The sequence below is a fragment of the Cherax quadricarinatus genome, chromosome 54 (assembly GCF_038502225.1).
Source record: "Cherax quadricarinatus isolate ZL_2023a chromosome 54, ASM3850222v1, whole genome shotgun sequence".
Classification (NCBI taxonomy): domain Eukaryota; kingdom Metazoa; phylum Arthropoda; class Malacostraca; order Decapoda; family Parastacidae; genus Cherax; species Cherax quadricarinatus.
This window is the reverse complement of record NC_091345.1, coordinates 17,405,203-17,428,841: the sequence shown is the minus strand read 5'-3', so window position 1 is coordinate 17,428,841 and position 23,639 is coordinate 17,405,203. Positions and strand designations below refer to the sequence as shown.

Sequence of the window (23,639 nt, the reverse complement as noted above, 5' to 3'; positions counted from 1 at the left end):
ATACTATGTATGAGATTGTAAACAGTCATAATATCAAACTAATATATATTATACTGTATACGTATCGCCATAATATGATACATTCTTCCACTGTATTAAGAAAATTCACTTACATGGTAGGAAAAGGAATATAAATGAATAGGCAAAACAACCACTGTGAAAGAGTAGTGAAATTCCAAGTGATTTCGTGACTTCTCAAATTATCAAGGAACTATGATAATGTGAGAAGTCATGAAAGTGCTGTATTATATTTAGACATTAGCCACTTCCCCGCCAATGTATGATGACACAAAGACAATACATTTGCCAGTATGTAAGCCTTATGATCAGTTTGCCCAAAATGCATTTTCATAATTAGTGGCTTTCTTCTAAGCATTACATTATTATTATAATCAAAGGGGAAGCGCTAAACCCGGAGGATTATACAGCACCTGGGGGGGGGATGTGGAAGGCATCCAGGCTTAATTCGGGGAACTGGAATACAGATCCAATTCCCTAAATCAAGAGCCCCTCACCAACATCAAGGAACCTTCCTTGAGGGGTCTAAGCATTACAGTATATTGTATTAAATTATATTTGCATTTTAATAAGATCAAATTCAAAATATAATCATCTCGAATGTGTTACTACTAGAATTTGTTTGGCTAATAAAAAGCAAATACTTTTAATTTTTATTTTTTTTAACTCACTCTCTAAGTGACTTTGCATAAGAGTGGAAGTATCATGATCCAGTGATGTCCAACCTGCCTTCAAAACTGGCTAGCTGATTCCCCTGAATTCATCCATAGATATTACCATGCTCACACTCACAGCAAATTAATTGCAAAAAAAGAAAAACCAAGAACTTGCCACCCCTGCAATATAACACACACACACATGCCTGCTGGAAGTTCAGGCCCTTGTAAACACCACCACACCATCCTTCCAACCCTTCCTCAGATATCTCTTACACCTTCCATCAAAACTAAATTTAAACACTTAATAAACCTAATATGCTCGATTCTCTCTCTACACAACCAAACCAACTAAACAACCCCCATTTCCACTCTTTGGGTCATATTTTCTTATTCTCTGCATAATATTCACCATATAATGATTTTGGACAAAACAATTTAAACATTTCTAATCTCCTTGTTGCACTGCAACATTTAAAGACTGTGTTTCACACTGAAACAAGTGTCAGCACCACTATACAATGATGTATTTGCATTTGCTTTTTGAAACTGCAGATATCTTTCTCTTCCCATGCATACCTCAGCATTTCTACTATCTATACATCACCCACTCTGTGATTTATCTCATTCTATCACAGACCCATCTGATGACATACACACCCAAGATTCTTAAGACACTCACTTCTTCCATATGACTTCCTTCTAATCTGACCTACAATCTTTGTTCATTTTCATTTTTTCTTTTACACAGCCCTCCAAAATCCTTTAACAATTTCTGCAACTTTTCTGAATTTTCACGTAGCACTGTTTCGTCTGCAAATAGCAACTGTGACAATTCTCACTTTATATAAGATTCAGTACCTTTTGAAGTCACATCTCGCTCTAACATTCTACTATTCACATCTTAATGCTAAATATAAATATATTAAATGCCAAACAGTCACATATTCTTGCCTAAGACCCACTTTTTCTGGAAAATACTCTTTCTTTATGACAAGTCTCAATATCTTTAAAAACTCATTACAGCTTTTAACACCTCTTTACCTATTCATTACCTTTGCAACAATTGCCACATCACTCCAATATGCACAGTGTCCTAAGTCTTTTCCTAAGCCACAAATGCTCCTTTTTGTTATTTAAGAGAAAGATGCTGTTTGTCACTATAATATACAGTACTTACATGCAGGCTGGGTAGGAGTGTCCAGTAAAAGCAGTAAATGATACTGAACAAGTAAGATGAGTCAGATCTTAAAGTTAAGGCAAAGAATAAGTAACCATGAGGTTTTGTGGGCGAGGGGCTTGGACTTCCAGCAGGTGTGCATGAGCGTGTTCGATAGGAGTGAATGGAGACGAATGGTATTTGGGACCTGACGATCTGTTGGAGTGTGAGCAGGGTAATATTTAGTGATGGGATTCAGGGAAACCGGTTATTTTTAAATAGCCAGACTTGAGTCCTGGAAATGGGAAGCACAATGCCTGCACTCTAAAGGAGGGGTTTTGGGATATTAGCAGTTTGGAGGGCTATGTTGTGTATCTTTATACGTATATGCTTCTGTTGTGTTCTGAGCACCTCTGCAAAAACAGTGATTATGTGTGAGTGAGGTGAAAGTGTTCATTGATGATGAAAATATTTTCTTTTTGGGGATTTTCTTTCTTTTTGGGTCACCCTGCCTCAGTGGGAGACGGCCGACTTGTTGAAAAAAAAAAATTAACAAAGTGTAAAAATAAAAAAAATACATTATTTAAGCATTCTTTTGTCTGGTGCAACACATCATAAGCAAAAAGAAATTAACATATTTTTGGCTTGCATGACCAAAGTAGATAAGAAAATCACCAGAAGCTACAGTGCTTCCATATGACAGCACTGAATATTTGGTCACTGAAGCATTAATAAAAATATATCCAAAGTGCATGCTTATAATATCAGGGAGTGCATCCCCCTACAAAATCAAACAGCAGCACTGTGAAAAACTGTAACCACTTGAATTGCACCGTTCAAAAAAATATGATGGACACAGTCCATAAAAATGGATAAGAAAAAACTACCATATACTAATTGCTAATAAACTTTAGAAATAATATATAGCTTACATTTTGTGTGAAGCGAAAAGTAAATATCTAAATTTCAAATATGTACAGTACTTTGTTATTCTACCATTTTTCCTATTATAAGTATTTAACAGGTCTTGCAATAAATAAAGACAAGAATACATGAATAACCCGCACAAAGGAGACTTGAAATTTATGATGACCTCTCGGTCTGACTTGGACTGAAGCATCGTCATAAGTTTGTTTCCTACGTATGAGTTATTTGTGTATTTTCCTGGACACTCCATCTTGGGGAAGGTGGCCAACATGTTATGAAAAAATATTTTTTATATATACAGTGGACCCCCGGTTAACGAACTTTTTTCATTCCAGAAGTATGTTCAGGTGCCAGTACTGACCGAATTTGTTCCCATAAGGAATATTGTGAAGTAGATTAGTCCATTTCAGACCCCCAAACATACACGTACAAACGCACTTACATAAATACACTTACATAATTGGTCGCATTTGGAGGTGATCGTTAAGCGGGGGTCCACTGTATAAATAATTTTTTTCTATTATATTTGCTAACCCATTAGCTGCCTAGCTAAGTGTAACTTTGGTTGTCATTCAATAGCTATATATTCAGAGTAACTTCCATCTAGCTTAATAAAATGGAACTGGTATTATCCACCACTTAACTAACCAGTACTTTCAAATAAAGTATGTTTTTAGGGAGGGGGGCACAGGCCCCCTAAAGTATAGGGTGAGAGCAGTGTAGAATTTCTTCATAAAACAATCTGATTATTTCCCATGACACAGATGATAAGGGCTGATTACAGTCTTCACCAAATCAAGAATGTGTACATTATATTATTCCAGATAACTGACAAAGTCAACTATCATCCACTACTTTTAGAAAGCAAGAACCACACATAATACGTGCCGTCCCTACAATCTATGTACCATGTGGTGTCATGACATGTCTTGTAATTTTTTATTACTGCCAGAACATAACATTAGTTACAATTGTTTTTCAATAAAATTTATTATTTTCATACAGTCGGACTTGAGTCCTGGAAATGGGAAGTACAATGCCTGCACTTTAAAGGAGGGGTTTGGGATATTGGCAGTTTGGAGGGATATGTTGTGTATCTTTATACGTATATGCTTCTAAACTGTTGTATTCTGAGCACCTCTGCAAAAGCAGTGATAATGTGTGAGTGTGGTGAAAGTGTTGAATGATGATGAAAGTATTTTCTTTTCGGGGATTTTCTTTCTTTTTTGGGTCACCCTGCCTCGGTGGGAGACAGCCGACTTGTTGAAGAAAAAAAAAAAAAAAAAAAAAAAAAGTTGTATATTATTATATAGATCTTGGGTGGGGTACCTTTGTTCTCCATCATAATCAACCCAACATACAGCCCCCAGGAAGAAACATTCATGGAAAATAGAAATTACACTAAACTTCTGTTATGAACTTAGACATGTTGGTAACAAGTACAGGTCAGTATCTATAAATGAGGTGTGCTAAAGGTGTCTTGCCATGTGAAGTAAGGATGATTCATATACGTATGTACAATATACACACAAACACTACACCCACATATACAGTACTGTATACAGAATGAAATATGACTTAGCTACACGTCAGTGAAATTAAGGTACAGTACTGTCTAATCTGCAAGTATACTATCAGGTATAAAGTATATGAGAGAGCCCAAAATTACTGGACTTCATAGAAGAAATCTCATGACACTATATTGTCATATCTACTCTTTAGACAGCTTTAATCAATGACAAAATAAACAGTTATAGTTACAAGTACAGATATTCAACCAGATAATGACAAATGATGAATTATTGTAACTGGAAACTGCTGCTTGCTGAAGAAAACTGAAAAAACAATTACTGAGTAGCTATTTGAACCGGTCACAGAGTAATATTTGTGAATAAAACTATACTAGAGTTCTGATACCAAGGATGCAAGTAATATCACTACCAGCTGTGTAAAAAAATATAATCTTCATAAACATGTAGTACAGTACAATAAATTATAAAGACTTGTAGAAATAACTATACAAAATGAAGGTGCTGGTAGTTCCCAATCAAATTATACAAAAGAACCACATAAGTCATTATGTGACTTAAAAGTGAGGCAGACAAACTTTTCCTGCAAATAACTCAGACACCACTGTCATCCACAGCGCCAGGACAAAAAAGATGTAAGAGTATCCAACCTGGAAAAATTACAAAATATCATTAATAATCTAAAACTGAAGTAACTTGTCAAATCTCACGCTCAGATGAACATTTCATCCACATGCCAAAAACCAAACATGTGTTTGTACAACCTGAGTGTCAAACACCTAGCCATTGTAATCCAAAGCACTTTTTTTTTTTTTTTTTTTTTCCAACAAGTCAGCCGTCTCCCACCGAGGCAGGGTGACCCAAAAAAGAAAGAAAATCCCCAAAAAGAAAATGCTTTCATCATCATTCAACACTTTCACCACACTCACACATTATCACTGCTTTTGCAGATGTGCTCAGAATGCAACAGTTTAGAAGCATATACGTATAAAGATACACAACATATCCCTCCAAACTGCCAATATCATTGTAATCCAAAGCACATATGGAGACATAAAAGAAACAACAGAGAAGAAGAATCATGTACAGATCTCTGAAGAGGGTCTCAGATGCCAAAATATACAGCTCTCTTAATCTATTGTTTCTTTTCTGTCTTTAAAGTTTTGGATTACAAATGCTCATGCAAGTAAAAAAAAAAAAAAAAAAAAAAAAAAAAAAAAAAAAAAAAAAAAAAAAAAAAAAAAAAAAAAAAAAAAAAAAAAAAAAAAAAAAGCATATGCCTGGCAGACCCTGCCTTGGTGGGAAATGACTGAGGTGGTAAAAAAAATGGATTAAAACCAAAAGCATTAAATAAGATTATGGGAAAACACCAGAATGAAATACAAAAAGATGTGTAAGTGCTACAACCATGGCAATAGCTCTGCTCCTGTAGCTACAATAACAAAGATAGCTCTGCTCCTGTAGCTACAGTCACAGGAATAACTCTGCTCCTGTAGCTACAATAACAAAGATAGCTCTGCTCCTGTAGCTACAATCACAAGAATAACTCTGCTCCTGTAGCTACAGTAACAAAGATAGCTCTGATCCTGTAGCTACAATCACAAGAATAGCTCTGCTCCTGTAGCTACAATCACAAGGATAGCTCTGCTCCTGTAGCTACAGTCACAAGAATAGCTCTGCTCCTATAGCTACAGTCACAAGGATAGCTCTGCTCCTGTAGCTACAACCACAAGGATAGCTCTGCTCCTGTAGCTACAGTCACAAGAATAGCTCTGGTCCTGTAGCTACAATAGCAAGGATAGCTCTGCTCCTGAAGCTACAATCACAAGGATAGCTCTGCTCCTGTAGCTACAGTCAGAAAAATAGCTCTGCTCCTTTAGCTACAATAACAAGGATAGCTCTGCTCCTGAAAGTTAAAGACACATGTGCAACATCTGGATATCTTTATTGTAGATGTTTTGCCATCCAGTGGCTTTATCAATACAGATTCTAGGACATAATTAGAAGACAGTAGAACTATATACAAAAGATGAGGTAATCAGTCCCTCAGCCTTGGAGTTGGTGTTGAGAGCACCATGGTGGTGGAGAATCTGGTGTAAAGGCAAGGAGACTGGCGGTTATGTAGGCGTCAGTGGATAGGGACGTGTAGCAGACGAGGGCATAGTCACTGGTAGGCGGGATTCCCCAGTGAAAGTAGGTCCTACCCAAAGAGATAAAGCCACTGGATGGAGAAACGTCTACAATAAAGATATCCAGATGTTGGATATGTGTCTTAACTTTCATATTGTCGGTATTTTATACCTTTCTTGCACAACATTATTTAAACAATTATTACAATAATGCAGTAGTTTGCATAACAGTAAATCATCTTTTTTGTGTGTGAATAAAAATTCAAAATGGAAAGCAAGGGTAATATAAGTGGGGCATGGAGATGTGACTAATGAACAGAGAAAATGTTATTTTAGTGCCAGGAATGTCTGCATTGTTTATTCTGGACCCTATTTTGAAATTGGCATTTCTTGAAATTTGTGTGAAATTGGCCAAATTACCAATTTCTTACCACTTTATGGGTAGTTGATATAGATAAATGGGTGGTTTCTTGTACTCAATGTAGTGTACTATACGTACAGTGGTACCTAGAATTTCGGACAAAATTCGTTCCAGAAGGCTGTTCGAGTCCCGTTACAAAACGAATTTGTTCCCATAAGGAATAACGTAAATTAGATTAACCCGTTTCAGACCCCCAAAAATACACTTACAAAAGTACTTACAAAAATACAGTTACATAATTGTTCAAGTTGGGAGCTGTTTGAAATTCGAGGTACCACTGTATATTGAAATAAATAGTACAGAGGAATTCAGCTTTAATATACATTATTTAGATATGAATGCTGGTCAAAGAGCCCATCATAAGTCTGAGGTGTCAGTAAACGAGTACGTCGCTAAGTGAGGAGAGGCTGTTATTATATTGCATCTTTACATTTGTTAACATTTCTCTCGACTGCAAATGAACATGTACGATCTGTAATAATATATTATTATTATTATTATTACTATTATTTTTATTATTATTATATTATTGCATCTTTACATTTGTTTACATTGCTCTGGACTGTGAATGGAACATGTACGATCTGTAATTGTGTGTGTTTATGTTTTGATAAATTTTAACTTTTTACAATAGATTTGTGGAGATGTCATGTCTGAGGGCAATGTGTGGTGTGAATATAATGCAGAGAATTCTTAGTTTGGAAATTAGGAGGAGATGCAGGATTACCAAAACTATTATCCAGAGGGCTGAGGTTGAGGTGGTTCAGACATGTAGAAGACAGAACAAAATAGAATGACTTTGAGAGTGAATAAATCTGTAGTAGAGGGAAGGCAGGGTAGGGGTTAGCCTAGGAAAGGCTGGAGGGAGGGGGTAAAGGAGGTTTTGTGTGCGAGGGGCTTGGACTTCCAGCAAGCATACGTGAGCATGTTTGATAGGGGCGAATGGAGACAAATGGTTTTTAGGACTTGACGTGCTGGAGTGTGAGCAAGGTAACATATATGAAGGGATTCAGGGAAACCGACAGTCCAAACTTGAGTCATAGAGATGGAAAGTAGTGTCTGCACTCTGGAGGAGGGGTGTTAATGTTGCAATTTTATAACTGTAGTGTAAGCACACCTCTGGCAAGACAGTTGTGGCATGCAAAGAGTACGTAACCTTTATTCGGCGCATGTACACACCCTCATTTACAGGCTATCTTCCCCAACCAGCGAACCAGGTTGCTAAGAGTTGATGATGGGGCCCCGTCGTTCAACTAGTGACCAGGTTCTAGCCAATAAGAAGATGGTTTTGGCAATCGCAGAGGTTATGAGGGTACCGCTCTCCTGTCTGCCCTTGTCATTCCCATTCTAGAGCTGGTTGAAGCACGGTCTGCTATCTTGTGGCTTCTATTTCTGCTTTGCTTACCGTGGAGTGCACTATACTTATCACTGTACATAGTGTACATATTGCTGTTCTAAATTGGTGAAGGATAATATAAGTCTAAACTTTTTCTACTGTGTTTATTTGTTCCCATTACACCCGGGGTAACAGGCCATTTGGAATCCTGGGTTGTAATATGGGTAGCCTGTCCGAGAGTTGAGCTGGACTTAGAGAAACGGTTGAGCTTAGGGTGAAGCTCATAGCAGGAACATTGTGCAGCTTGCTGTCTGGCATTGCTTTACAAATTTTGCGTGTCAGTTGTTACTAGCCTGTTCGGTGTGGAGAATTTTGCAGTCAGCTTTGCTTGTATGCGTATTCTGCAATCGTACTGTGCATAGCTAAGCGTGTTCTGCAAATTAACGTGTTACGTTGGGGTATTCTGCAATCGTACTGTGCATAGCGAATAACTTATGCCACCTAGATGAGTCAGACGTCTGGTGTCGGCATATACTTTGCATAACCTACCTAAATTGTCCCTACAGCGTTGTTGGCAAATTGCTCGTTCCATTGGCATTACATACAAACGCACTCTCACAGCTGCGCAACTGCGTTCACTGATTGCTGACAAACTTATAGAAGAAGAGATGGCACATCAGATTCCTCCCTCTACGGGAGCTAGGGCAAAAACTACTATGTTCTCGCAGGAGGAAGATGATACACCTACGGAGCAAAATGGTCAGTATAGTGCAGCTGGGTTGTCTCAAGGTGAATCAGCGTCGTTGGCACTTGAGCTGGCAAAAATCAATCTTGAGCAAACTAGGGAACAGAGAGCATTCGCAAGGGAAGAATTTGATAGGGAAAGAGAAAGGAGGCAGTTTTCGCATTCTGTAAATGATTTTAGTTTACAAAAAGCAGTACAGTTTGTTCCCCGCTTCAATGAGGCTGAACCAGAGCAATTTTTCGAAACCTTCGAAAATCAGGCTCGAGCCTTGAGGTGGCCGGAACAGCATTGGGCATCGTTGGTTCATACAGCATTATCGGGTAAGGCACAGGAATTTACGTCAGTAATAAATGACGCTGAATTTTCTGATTATCAAGTAGTGAAGACCACAGTGTTGGGAGCATATACATGTATCCCAGCCAAATACCGCAAAAATTTTAAGCTGGGCAGACGACAGCTTGGTCAATCCCTAGTGGACTTTGTGAGACAGCAAACCAAAGCTTTTACCAGCTGGTATAAAGCAAGTGGTGTCTCTACCTTTGAGGAGCTGGTGCAGCTTATTCTGATTGATAACCTGCTGGAGTCTGTGGGACCAGAGGTTCGAGTCTTTCTGCAGGATCGTGACTTAACCACTGCATTGGAGGCAGCCAGGTTGGCTGATACCTTCGAAACTAACCGCTCCTTGTCCGAGCGGTCCCGTCTCTCTTTTCAACAGCCTGGCATCAGCAGAGATCGTCAACCTTGGAGAATGAAGTGCCAGCCGGAGGGAGAACGTCTACGTCAGCCAACTAAGTCACCTGGTGAGCCACGCTTCTCAACATATGGTCCACCTGCGGAGAGGCAAACTACTCATGGTGCATCTCGACAACAGTATCCAGAGAGACACCAGCCAGAACGACACCATTTGCAACGTCAACAGGGAGTAAAGGGCAAGCCTGTCGTCTGCTTCAGGTGCAATAAAGTAGGTCACATCAGTTCCAACTGCCCCCATAAACCCCAACCCATTGGGAAAATCTCTAATATCCCTAGTAACATGTCCCCTAGAGAAGTAGAAAAAGGTATGGCCCCTTATTATTGCAAAAGTCTTATTTCCCTTCAGGAAAACTCAGAAACAACTAAGGTAAAGACCTTTAGAGATACTGGAGCATATTGCTCACTTGTAAGAGAGGGAATATTACCCCTTTCAGAGAATACTTCTTTGAATTCCTCTGTTTTATTGGAAGCATTTGGAGGAGCTATATATTCTGTTCCTTTGCATAAAATTTATGTACAGTGCAAATATTACACTGGGTACTTGACTGTAGGTGTCTCAAAAGGATTCCCCATGAAAGATGCAGTGTTATTACTGGGTAATAACATTACTACTGTTAGTTCGTGTCCTGAACCTATAATGATTAATTCTTCTCCGGTGTTGGCCATAACTCGGGCAACATCCCAAGGGTTGTCTGGAGAGAATGTTGACCTATCCTTGGACGACTCCGATCTCGGAATAGCCACATTGTTTTACGAGGAAAACTGGCCAGAGCCTCGTAGATCAAGTGAACAGACCCCGATCAAGCCTTCCTATTCCCAGGTTGCAGGATTGCCAGATGTCTCTGTTTCCATGCCCGAGGGACTGTCCTTCCGGGAGGAACAACGAAAGGACCCTTCTTTAAAATTCGCTTTTGAGGCAGCCATGGGTAAATCCTCTTTGGGTCATCCAGTCAAGTATGAAGTTAAAAACGATTATTTGATCTGCACTGAGACTGGTAAGGAGATAGAGGGCCGGCAATTGTATGACAGGTTAGTGGTTCCAACAAAGTATAGACCTCAAATATTAAATATAGCTCATAATACGTCATTAGGAGGTCACTTAGGAATTACAAAAACCTTGTATAGAATCACAAAAGAATTTTATTGGCCAAAATTAAAGAAAGATGTGAAGAATCATATTAGGTGTTGCCGAGAATGTCAGCAAGTTGGAAAACCTGGACATTCCATTAAACCTGCACCTCTCCAACCTATACCTGCTGATGGAGAACCTTTTGCAGATTTAATTATAGATTGTGTAGGTCCACTACCTAGGTCAAAGTCTGGAAATCAATATTTATTTACGATTATGGATAAAGTAACCAGATATCCTGAAGCAATTCCAATGCGTAGTATTAATACTAAAGCTATTCTCAAAGCTTTAACAAAATTCATTTCTTGTTTTGGCATTCCTAAAACTATTCAAAGTGATCAAGGTACTAACTTTACTGCCAAAGCATTTAGGGAAGTATTAACTAGGTTAGGGATAATCCACAACTTATCCACTGCCTATCATCCTCAGTCCCAAGGCGCCTTGGAAAGATTCCATCAGACATTAAAAACAATGATGAGAAGTTTTTGCATGCACTTTCCTACAGACTGGGATGAATCACTACCTTTGTTGCTGTTCTCAGTACGAGAGACTGTGCAAGAGTCTACAGGGTATAGTCCTTTTGAGCTGATCTTTGGGCACAATGTACGAGGTCCTCTTCGGGTGCTCAAAGAAGGATGGATGGGAGAAGACGTTAGCTCAACACTCTACAATCCGTCTTCAAGGTTGCAGGTGGCACATCAGTTAGCCAAGGCTAACCTAAAGACAGCTCAAAGTAAGATGAAACAGAGGTATGACAGAAGTGCACAATTCTGCTCCTTCCATCCAGGAGACAAGGTGTTGGTGCAGGAACCTATACCTGGCCACACCTTGAAAACTAGATTTACGGGACCTATGCAGATTGTAAGTAGATTATCTGATGTAAATTATGTGGTAGCTCCCATTGATAAGACCTCAAAAACTAAAACTTACCACATTAATCAATTAAAATACTTCCATACACCAGATAAAGTCCCAGTAATGACTCTGTCCTCTACCTCTGAGGACTACTCTGACTCTTTGCACTCTATCTCTGAAATTAATATTAAACTTTCAAATTCTGTCCTCCTCAAGGATCCTAGCCCTTTAATGGAGGGATTATCTGAAATGCAAGCAACAAATTTAACTGAGCTTCTACAGTCATATCCTAATATTTTTTCGGATGTGCCGAAAAAATGTACGTTAGGTTACCATGATGTAGATGTGGGAAACTCTAAACCAATTAAACTCTCCCCCTACAGAGCTAATCCTGAAAAGCAAAGGCTGCTTCAGCAGGAAGTAGAATTTTTGTTAAAGCATGGTTTAGTGGAGGAGTCATCTAGTCCATGGGCTTCACCGTGCATCCTTGTGAAGAAGGCTGATGGAGGGTTTCGTATGTGTACAGACTACCGTAAAGTGAACGAGGTCACAATTACAGATGCTTACCCTCTTCCCCGTCTGGATGACGTAATTGACTTTGTGGGTAAGGCTACTTTTGTGTCCAAATTAGATCTCCTTAAAGGCTACTATCAGGTACCTTTGACAGATAAGGCGAAGGAAATCTCTGCCTTCGTAATTCCAGGAGGTCATTATCAATACACAGTTACCCCCTTCGGAATGAAAAATTCCCCCTCTTCATTCCAGAAACTTATCCATCAGGCTATTAAAGGACTTGAAGGCATGGCAGCGTACCTAGATGATATTGTTGTGGTGTCTGATACTTGGGATCAACACCTACTTAGACTTAAGGCTCTTTTTGAGACCTTTAAGAGTTCCCATTTAACAGTTAATTTATCTAAATCTTCCTTTGGCCAGGCCACTGTCACTTTTCTAGGCCATGAAGTAGGTAGTGGTAAAGTTGCACCTAAACTTGCTAAAGTTCTTTCTATTAAAGATTATCCAGTTCCTCATGATAGGAAATCTCTTCAATGTTTCCTAGGCATGATAGGATTTTACAGAAGATTCTGTAAGAATTTCTCAGATATTGTAGCCCCTCTTACCTCTCTTACCAGTCAAAAAGTTCCCTTTAATTGGACGTCAGACTGTAACACTGCTTTTAATAAAGCAAAAAGATTATTGTGTACTGCACTCATTCTCTTGTCTCCAGACTTCTCCAAACCTTTTTCATTACAGGTTGATGCTTGTGAGTCTGGGGTTGGGGCAGTACTATTACAAATCGGGAACAAGGAGTTGCAGCCTGTAGCATACTTTTCAGCCAAGTTCCAGCAGCATCAGAGGGCTTATTCTACCATTGAAAAAGAAGCCCTCGCGCTGGTACTGGCTTTGGAGCATTTCGATGTTTATGTGCGCCAGACATCACAGGTGGTCACAGTCTACAGTGATCACAATCCTCTAGTATATCTCCAAGCCATGAAGAACCACAACACAAGGCTTATGCGCTGGACGCTAAGGCTGCAACCATATAATCTGTCCATTAAATATATTGCCGGCAAAGAAAATATGTTGGCAGACTCTTTATCTAGAGTATAATATTTTATTTAGGTTAGGATGTTATTTGTGGTAACCCCTTTTCATGCTCTTTTTTTTATCCCCTGGTGTGGTTTTTTTTTTTAGTGAGGGGATGCGGGCTACCGTCCGCCTGTATCTTGGACCTATGCTAGCCTGTCTGACTGCTGTCTCACTCTAAGTTTAGGGTTTGGCTTTTGGTCACAAGAAAAGCTGAGCTCTATCTAAGAGTTGGATGGTGGAGAGGAAAGGCGGTCCCATTATTTTGTGCCATGGCGGCACGGTTACCACTGGGAGGTGGCAGCCTAATCCTGAGCCTTCTCGGGGTGGGGGTGTGGCATGCAAAGAGTACGTAACCTTTATTCGGCGCATGTACACACCCTCATTTACAGGCTATCTTCCCCAACCAGCGAACCAGGTTGCTAAGAGTTGATGATGGGGCCCCGTCGTTCAACTAGTGACCAGGTTCTAGCCAATAAGAAGATGGTTTTGGCAATCGCAGAGGTTATGTGGGTACCGCTCTCCTGTCTGCCCTTGTCATTCCCATTCTAGAGCTGGTTGAAGCACGGTCTGCTATCTTGTGGCTTCTATTTCTGCTTTGCTTACCGTGGAGTGCACTATACTTATCACTGTACATAGTGTACATATTGCTGTTCTAAATTGGTGAAGGATAATATAAGTCTAAACTTTTTCTACTGTGTTTATTTGCTCCCATTACACCCGGGGTAACAGGCCATTTGGAATCCTGGGTTGTAATAACAGTGATGGAGTGAATGATGACGAAAGTTTTTCTTTTTCAGGCCACCCTGCCTTGGTGAAAGACAGCCAACGTATTAATAGAAAAAAATTGTGGATTTGTGTATATTTTATGGTAGTATCTGACAAATATACCAGTACTACATATATTTTATGCATTCATGACATGCCTAACTTTTTCTTAATTCTTTCGGTCGCAAATCTTCAAAAAATTTTCCAGTATATTTACTGAAAATAAATCAGTGTATAAGTGGATCCACACAGTTCACACCCATGTTGTTCAAGGGTTGACTGTACATGGTTTTGAGAAAAAGTGCAATAATGTTATTTAAATTAAGATTTGAAAATTTGTGTCATAGCTATTATAATGAAATGAAGAACACACACACAATAAAATAGTTCCCAAAAATCTCCAGTGCATCATTAAAATACAAAACACCAACAATAATTATTATTTCTTATATATTGTACCATTGTCTACTCATTTTTTTATACCCATCAATTGAAAGATAAATTTAACATACCTGAAAACTGTTGGGCAGCTGGTAAGGTTCACCTCCAATTTCCTCTACATAAAAGCCCATTGGGAACACAACTGCAGCCAGGCAAAACAGCACCACTGAAAATGTACATCCTACAGTACTACAATGCACAAATCTGTTGCACTGTACATATATTTATCATGGAAAATATAGCCATTGCATTATACACAGTTTGGATACGTTCTTGCATCATGTCGTGCCAACAAGTTCTCCTGAGCCCTAGAACACTACCATAAAGATATCAAAAGTAATTTTGTCAAATGAAATACAACCAAAACATTATAAAAAAAAATGAGTGATGAGCTGTTATATACACAAATCAATGGGATTTGTGTACAATAAGTTTATCATAAGCACCAATTTGCAAGAAAGAACTGTCCTTTCTTTAATACAAGGGGGATTCCCACTTACAATGGCCTCAATTTACAGCCATCTGCACTTATAAACAAGGCATTTAGTAACTAATTTATGCTTGATAGCTGTTAAGCTACAGAATAAATGCATGAAACATTACCATCTATTGCATTTTTTATACAAACAATTCATTTAAAATTTAAAAAACCCAGGAATCCAACTTGTTTTGAAGTTTAGGACCACTTGTATATAAATCCTGTACTACTGAAATCTATGCCAATATACAAATTACTCCACAATCAGTAAATCTGAATGTCTAGTAGTTTCAGCTATAAATTATAGCAAGTAACACACTGTATGACCAGCTAAAAGAGATTCCATAAATTTAAAAATATTAAAAAATATTAAAAATATTAAAGTGAGTAATATGATGTTGAAGTTTGTTCTGAGGTTAATCTGTGTTGGGGTAGGATAGATGTAGAGTGAGGTGGGATTGGTATAAGTGAGTAGGTGTGGTATGTCTGCAGCTTAGAATGAGTGTGTGACTTAGATTAGCATATCTAGCTTCAACCTAGGTAGTAGGTTGGTCGACAGCAACCACCCAGGGAGGTACTACCGTCCTGCCAAGTGAGTGTAAAACGAAAGCCTGTAATTGTCTTACATGATGGTAGGATTGCTGGTGTCCTTTTTTCTGTCTCATGAACATGCAAGATTTCAGGTATGTCTTGCTACTTCTACTTACACTTATGTCACACTACACATACATGTACAAGCATATATATACACACCCCTCTGGGTTTTCTGCTATTTTCTCTCTAGTTCTTGTTTATTTCCTCTTATCTCTATGGGGAAGTGGAACAGAATTCTTCCTCCATAAGCCATGCGTGTTGTAAGAGGCGACTAAAATGCCGGGAGCAAGGGGCTAGTAACCCCTTCTCCTGTATAAATTACTAAATTTGAAAAGAGAAACTTTTGTTTTTCTTTTTGGGCCACCCTGCCTCGGTGGGATACGGCCAGTTTGTTGAAATATAAAAAAATTAAAGGTTTTTTTTTTCACTGTACAGTGGACCCCCGGTTAACGATATTTTTTCACTCCATAAGTATGTTCAGGTGCCAGTACTGACCGAATTTATTCCCATAAGGAATATTGTGAAGTAGATTATTCCTTTCAGACCCCCAAACATACACGTACAAACGCACTTACATAAATACACTTACATAATTGGTCGCATTTGGAGGTAATCGTTATGCGGGGGTCCACTGTACTTGGTTACACACTCCATTTTTTCAAATGCATCAGCCATCTTTCACGAAAATAGGATGACCCAAAAAAGGGGAAACACTTTCACCATCATTCATTTAATCACTGTCTTGCCAGAAGAAAGCTGACGTCACAACTCATGTAACTCTCTAAACTGTCACATTTCCACCTCTACTTCAGAGAGCAGGAATTGTACTTATCACTTCCAGGACTCAAGTCTGGCTAACTGGTTACTCTGAATCCTTTGATAAATGTCACCTTGCTCACACTCCAATAGCATGTCAGATCATAAAAGCTAATTGCCTCTACTCCTATCTAACAAGCTCACACACACACTTATTGGATGTCCAGGCCCTTAGCACTCAAAACCTCCCTTAACCCCTCCCTCCAACTCTTGCTGGGATGACCCCAACCCCTCCTTCTTCTACCCAAGATTTATACCCTTCTAGTCACCCCCTCCTCAGCCCTTTGAATAATACCTTTGATAACCCTGCACCTTCTATTCTCCAAGCTGTGACTTATCTGTATAATATTCATGCCAAACACTGCCTTCAAATATGATATCTCCACTGCCCCCAACCTCCTCCTCATTGCAACATTCAAAACCCATGCTTCACACCCATACAGCAGTGTTAGTACTACTATAATCTGGTATATTTCCCTTTGGCTCCATAGATAAGGTTCTATGTCTCCACAGATGCCTCAATGCACCACCTACCTTCTTTCCCTTGCCAATTCTATGGTTCACCTCATCTTTCATAGATCTGTCTGCCAACAAGTCTACTCCCAAATATCTAAACACATTTACTTCCTCAGTACACCCTCGATCTGCTATCTAGGTTTTCAGTGCCTAAATTTTTGTTACTCTCATCACCTTGTTCTTTCCCACATTCACTTTTAATTTTCTTCTTATACATACCCTCCCACATTCATCTACCAGATTTTGCAGCTCTCCTTCAGACATTCCCAAAAGAATCATGATATTGGCAAAAAACAACTGTGACAAATCCCACTTTGTATTAAACTCATTATGTTTTAATTCATGTAAGTAAATCATAATTTAAGAAATATACCATAATTTACTTCAAAAATTTACAATTTTGTTATACTTCCCATTATATCATAAAATAAATCACTGCAAGAATACTGTAATAGTATTTCACTAAGCCAAGTATTACAGCCAACACCAAACAATGAATAATTTGTAGTCTGTTAATGTATCATATTACAAAATATGTTAGTTGAACTCTAGAATACGAGTGTTTTATAATCCATGAATTTAATTACAGTATTACATTTCTACCGAAGGTGATGTTACAGGCACCTTTGATTATTTTTGATATTTCTAGGTGCCCATTTTTTTTATTGTGGCAATGTTTTGCTCTTCAGGAGCTTTATCAACTCTTTTTTTTTTTGCTTGATACATGATCCATAAATTGAAACTAAACATGAATTAACTGGTTCACTCCCTCTTATTAAACATAATACATGTATATGTAGATTTGAGCAATATTTAAAGAAATATAGCAAGAAATGTTTATACTATATGAACCTCGAATTCTTCTTTTATCTACAGTTTCAGGATTTATATCAGCTCTGGGAACTCAACTCCCACAAATTGTGAATTACAGGGTTGCTCTGTAAATTCATGGGGAAAGAGGAAGAATGTGGCAGTTAATCAGGTTCAATCCAAGGAAGGAGAGGAGAGCTCCAATTCACTGGATCAAGAGACCTTTACTAGTAACAAAGTAAGCCCCCCCCCCCTTGAAGGGAATACAAATCCCTAAAATGCTTTAGTTCTTCAAGTATAGAATATTCTTTGTCTAATGTACTGAAACTGGAGACACGTTAAAGATTTCATAAGGGTTATCATTTTAGGCATAATATGGCACACATAACTGACTTAAATTTTTCTAGTCACATCATAGCACATTACTCATTTTGGTACCAAAAATCTCAAATCAGTAAAAGAGAGGGGGGAAAATATTGTTAAAATAATGCATTTATTTCTTAACTCCAAAAATATGTTTAAGAGAACAATACACTTACTAGCAGTGAACCCAACCCATCGAGCATATGTCATGACATGTACACTAACTCGACAGTGCGACAGTGCCAGTAATATAATAGTGGCAGTGACACACACGCACCCTAGTAGCACACAACCCAGCGTTACCAGCCATGCACCTCCGAGAGATGGAGCATAGCACACCTAAAGGGAGAAAAATAAATAAATAAATAAATATATAACTATATATACAGTGGTACCCCGAGTTTCATTTCAGCTCTCGACTCAAGCAATTATGTAAGTGTATTATTGTAAGTGCTCTTGTAACAAGCCCAATTTAATTTAGCTTAATCCAACTAAATATATTTTAGATAAGTTTACAATAATTTAATAATAAACAAACAAAATGAAATATATTTTTTTTGCTAGGTTCAGAATGATTTTTGTGAAATTACTGCATACACAAATTTTCACTTATCTTATTCAGTAAGAAGAGCATTGCTATTTAAGCAAAAATCACAAGTTTCACCTACTCATCATGACATATATATATATAAACTATACACACAGTGCTGTGCAGTATTACCTAACAATTTTCTATGAATAGCAACAAAGAAACTGCAGTACAGTGCTATAATCTATCTAAACCTTCACTAAAAGAAGTATGCGAATAATAAAGTGATAATATTGTTGCTCTGATAACACAAATATGAGCCGTGGTTCTTTCTTTACCTGCGACCTATTGTAGAGCGTCTCACATGTTGACAGGAGGCCAAGTCGAGTATCACCTGAAAACACAATCATAGTTATTTAAAATGTAATATTGTGTTGTAGCACAGGTTATATACCCAATATCTTCTTTTTTTGTGTGTGCACAGCACATTGTAAGCATAGTGGTTCAGAGCTGTTATAAACATGATCTCAGGGCTGTTGTACTATGGTGGTTTGGGTTGCACAGATTGTGCTGTCTATAAATTTGTAATCTGGCATCTCATCACGTGCAGCATTACAAAGTGAACATTTTATGCAAACAGAGGTAGAAGAAAAAAGATTTCATTCAGATTATTATCCCAAAGGGTTGCCAACCCAGAATAAGCCAATAAAGCCACTATGTCCATCGGGGTCCTATGATCCTTTCCCCAGCAAACAAAAAAGGATGAAGACAAACATCCCCAATAAAGGATTATGGGGGAATTTTAAGGATGCTCTGAACAGTGTGACATGTTTGCACATCATCAAAGCCAGCATAAAAATCCATGCTATCGTGGCTCAACTGGTAGCAGCCTCAGCTCTCAAATCAGGAAATGTCAAGCACATTTTCTTGTACCTGTTGCCCCTGTTCACCTTGTAGTAACTAGGTACCTGGGTGTTAGCTAACTGTTGTGAGATCACCAGCCTGGGAAGAGAACTGAAGAACTCCAACTGAAATATGCCAGACCTGATAATAGTGGCTTTGTTGGGTCATCCTGGGATTACATCCAGGGGGTGTCCCATGGCCTAGTAGGCAACACTCTTACCTCACACGCTGAGTGTCCATGGTTTGATCCCTGGCAAGGATGGAAACACTGGGCTTGTTGCCTTACACCTGCTGTCCCATTCACCTAGCAGTAAGGAGGTATCTGGATGTTAGTCGACTGGTGTGAGTCGCATCCTGGGGGACAAGATTTAAGGACCCCAATGAAAATAAGACAGTCCTCGATGATGCACTGACTTTTGTAGGTTATTCTAGGTAGCTAACCCTCTGGAGTTAAAAAAAAAAATTCTGGGTTAATAATCTGAACAAAATATGCTTCATTTATTACTATAGGTATGTAAGAAAATGAAAAAAAACCTTAATTACCCCTCTTCGGTGGGGAAAAAGGGGGGGGAGAACCTTGATGCTTGGCTAAAGGTTCTTGATCCAATGAATATGAGCTAACATCTTCCTTGGATGAAACTGAATACCTTTCTTTCCCCAAGTACTGCACAACCCAACAAAACTGACACTTCCCCATGAACATAATTTTTAAGACCATAAGAAAGAATGGGTAGCGCTAAATCTCAGGGACCAATCCCCATGAATTTAACACCAAATATAACAATCTGCTGCACCCACCTCCGATGTCAGAGACGATCCAGTCAGGCATGGCGAGGCTCACTACGGCGAAGATGTCAGCGGCGAGGAACAAAGCCCCGGAGATGATGGTGAGCTTGTCCATGGTGACATGTACACACACCTTTCTTCGTACACACAGAAATATGTTACTTAGCTTGACATCAGTGGGTTACCCTAGGTAATATACACATATGTTACTATACAGATAATTGTAAAACCTTAATCTTGTCTAAGGAACCTGAATAAAACTTAATTACTCATATATGCGTTATATGTCACATCCTGGGTTGGTGTTAGCGTTGTTAAAGGCCACTGATGTTTACGCCTTATTAAACCCCCTATACAGATATATATAATAATAATAAAAAAATAATTTATATATACAGTGTGAACTCGGGTGGGAACAACCAACAGTCTCACCCAGCAGACAGAGGTGACAGCTGCTGCACCTTCACCTTTACAGAGGACCTGGGATCTGCAATCAAATTGGCGTCCACCAGGACATTTGACACGTCCCCAGGGCAGCTCGACCTCGGGCTGATAGCGGAGTCTCTGACCTCTTGGCCCCTCAAGGAAGGTTCCTTGATGTTGGTGAGGGGCTCTTGATTTAGGGAATTGGATCTGTGCTCCAGTTCCCCGAATTAAGCCTGAATGCCTTCCACATCCCCCCCAGGCGCTGTATAATCCTCCGGGTTTAGCGCTTCCCCCTTGATTATAATAATAATAATAATCTGACCTCTTGGGGAGGGTCGCTGGTGCTCCTGCAAGCAGCAGATCCTGGCGCAACCTGCTGCTGTTTGCAATGGCTGTCCTGCCGAGGAGGGGCAGGCACCTAGCAACATCTGTTGTTGGGGCAATGTCGCATTCTCTAGAATGTTTAATTGCTCACAAATTGTAATTTGTTCATTATTGTAACCATGTACGGACGTGTTTATGATTCATTACCTTTGTAACTTGTCATGATGGTGACCAGATCTAGTTCATTACCTTTGTAACTTGTTCAGCTATCAAAACTTTGGAGTCCAGTCCCTGGACTAGTTATGTACCTCTGTAATCTTTTGACTACCGCCCACAGGATGGGTATGAGGTGCATAATAAACATATTAAACTAACTATAATTACATGTGAGATGTAGGGACAACACACCAAATAGATGTTGCCCCTGTTATCGTGTGTAAATAAGGTTACTTGCATGGCTGGGTTGCCACGCAAGTAACAGTACTCGATGACGCACACGCACTATCTTTCCTGGGTTATCCTGGGTGACTAATCCTGCGGGGTTAAAAATCCGAATGAAATCTTATCTCACAGTGAGTGTCCGTGGTTCATCATTCGCTGCCTGACCACGGTAGAGTGCGGTTGTGCTCTGCAACCCTCTGCTGTTTGTAGGCGAGCTCCCTTGTCAGTTACCTGGCTGCAGTGGTGTGAAGTGGTGCCGTCACACCTCGGCTAACAACTTAGGTGCACTGTGATTGTCAAGATGGCGGTTAGTCTGAGACGAAGGATAAATACTGTAGGCATTGAGCTACTTAAAGGAACGATAACGCCCAGTTCTGCGCAAGTCTTATTGCCAAAGATCATCCGGGAGACATATGGCGTACAAGATAGTGACTTGTATGGTGTAGCATTGAACGGAGGACAACGAATTTTCGTCAAACTACTATCAGCAACGGTTTATGAATCGTTAGTCACCAGGTTTCAGGACGTGAGTCTTGAACATTAAAATGGTATAAAATACCGACAGGTTGTTAGGTAAGACACATATGCAACAGTTAGGTATCTTTATTTTGAAACGTTTCGCCTACACAGTAGGCTTCTTCAGTCGAGTACAGAAAAGTTTCAAAATAAAGATACCTAACTGTTGCATATGTGTCTTACCTAACAACCTGTCGGTATTTTATACCATTTTAATGTTCAATCTGTCAGACACTGCAACACAAGGGTATCTTGGTACAGACCTACAATCAACTTCTACAACCTCTACTAGTGAGAACGGCTGGATTTGAGAGGGACCTGACCTCCCAACCTCTGAGTTCTTACCTCTTCTAGTGACCTACGTCTCACCTGTTGGCGCTATATAGGCTCCATCCTGTCACTTCATCTCCATATTGTTTCATTCTATGGAACAATGCTCTTCTCCAGACTGAGGGACTGACCACCTCAAAACTTTAAGGGTGATGGACTGATTACATCGTCTTCAAGTATCTTCTGCTTCTATCAACTTTTCTGTACTCGACTGAAGAAGCCTACTGTGTAGGCGAAACGTTTCAAAATAAAGATACCTAACTGTTGCATATGTGTCTTACCTAACAACGTGAGTCTTAACGTCACACCAGCTGTCAGTGTAAGAATGATAGATGTTTCACGGCATTATACGTGGATCAAGTTACGCAACGTTCCCTTTGAGGCGGACGAGGCGGATATAAGGAAAGTTTTTGAGAAGTATGGAACGGTGCATTATGCTCAACATGGTACGTGGGCGGCAGGAGCCTATGCTGGTTTTCCAGAGGGTTCTTTCAACCTCAAAATGACTTTGAGGCACCCAATACCATCCTATGTGTATCTGCAAGATTTCAGGACGCAGGTAATGGTAATGTACCCAGGACAACGACGTACGTGCCGCCTATGTGGTGAGTATGATCACATTGCGGCGACCTGTGACAAGCGAAGACATGTGCCTGGACCTGTGGTGGACGTCGCAGCCCCTGCTTCAAAGGTGGCAGGTGAGGAACAAACATCGGATGGAGGGCGTGGTGTTTTGTGGAGCGAGATAGTGGATCGGGCACACAGGACTGGCGGTGAGTTGGAGTCCCGCCCCCAGCTGCCTGATCAGGTGTCGTCTCCTGTGGATAAGGAGGAGCAGCAAGTACAGGAGAAGGTTCTTGAGATTGAGGAGGAATTGGTGGAGGTGTTGAAGACTTTGTCACCGCCAGAGAGGGACGTTACATCTGAGCGTGGTGTCATCGGAGAATCGTCGCATCCAGAAAGTCTGAGACATGATAATTTGGGACGTGATGGTGGTTTGGAGTCGTCCATTGAATCATTAAACCATTCTCAGGTGGAGGTGGAGGTTCATCGAGAGGTAACATCTGACCACATGTGTAACATGACTGTCACGAGAAAGAGGGCGGCTACATCAGATTCTGATGACGTCCTTACGCCTGGACAAAGACCTGGGAAACAGACTGAGGTGAAGTGTGAAGGTAGTGGTGTAGGTGGTGGTAGCCATGATAGGAGGCACCGGAAGAAGGGGGGAGGGAAAGAGAGCACTCTGAAGGTGTCGAACGTAAATTCAAGCTCTGGAGTTGTAAAGAGTGATGAGAGGAAGCAGGGGTGGAAACTTTAATAGGCACTTAGGTGTATGTCTGTAAATGTTAAT

The 23,639-nt window shown here is 39.7% G+C and overlaps 1 protein-coding gene across 5 annotated transcripts; it reads right to left on the bottom strand.

Annotated features, from left to right (window-relative positions):
* Nucleotides 1-659: 659 nt before the first annotated feature.
* Nucleotides 660-21,117, bottom strand: LOC128697367 (modulator of smoothened protein). 5 transcript variants are annotated; one of them, XM_070096666.1, is made up of 7 exons: nt 20,997-21,117; nt 20,681-20,817; nt 20,261-20,381; nt 18,898-18,953; nt 18,207-18,369; nt 14,525-14,619; nt 660-4,939 (listed from the first exon to the last, which is right to left on the bottom strand). In XM_070096666.1, exons 1-7 carry the CDS (start codon nt 21,100-21,102, stop codon nt 4,847-4,849), a joined length of 771 nt encoding a protein of 256 aa, XP_069952767.1. In that variant the 5' UTR covers nt 21,103-21,117; the 3' UTR covers nt 660-4,846. The 5 variants fall into 5 exon arrangements, with proteins under 5 accessions (XP_069952767.1, XP_069952769.1, XP_069952770.1 ...); XM_070096668.1 differs by lacking the exon at nt 20,997-21,117 and having other exon boundaries at nt 20,261-20,385; nt 20,681-20,939; XM_070096669.1 differs by lacking the exon at nt 20,997-21,117 and having other exon boundaries at nt 20,716-20,939.
* Between the last annotated feature and the right edge of the window lie 2,522 nt (nt 21,118-23,639).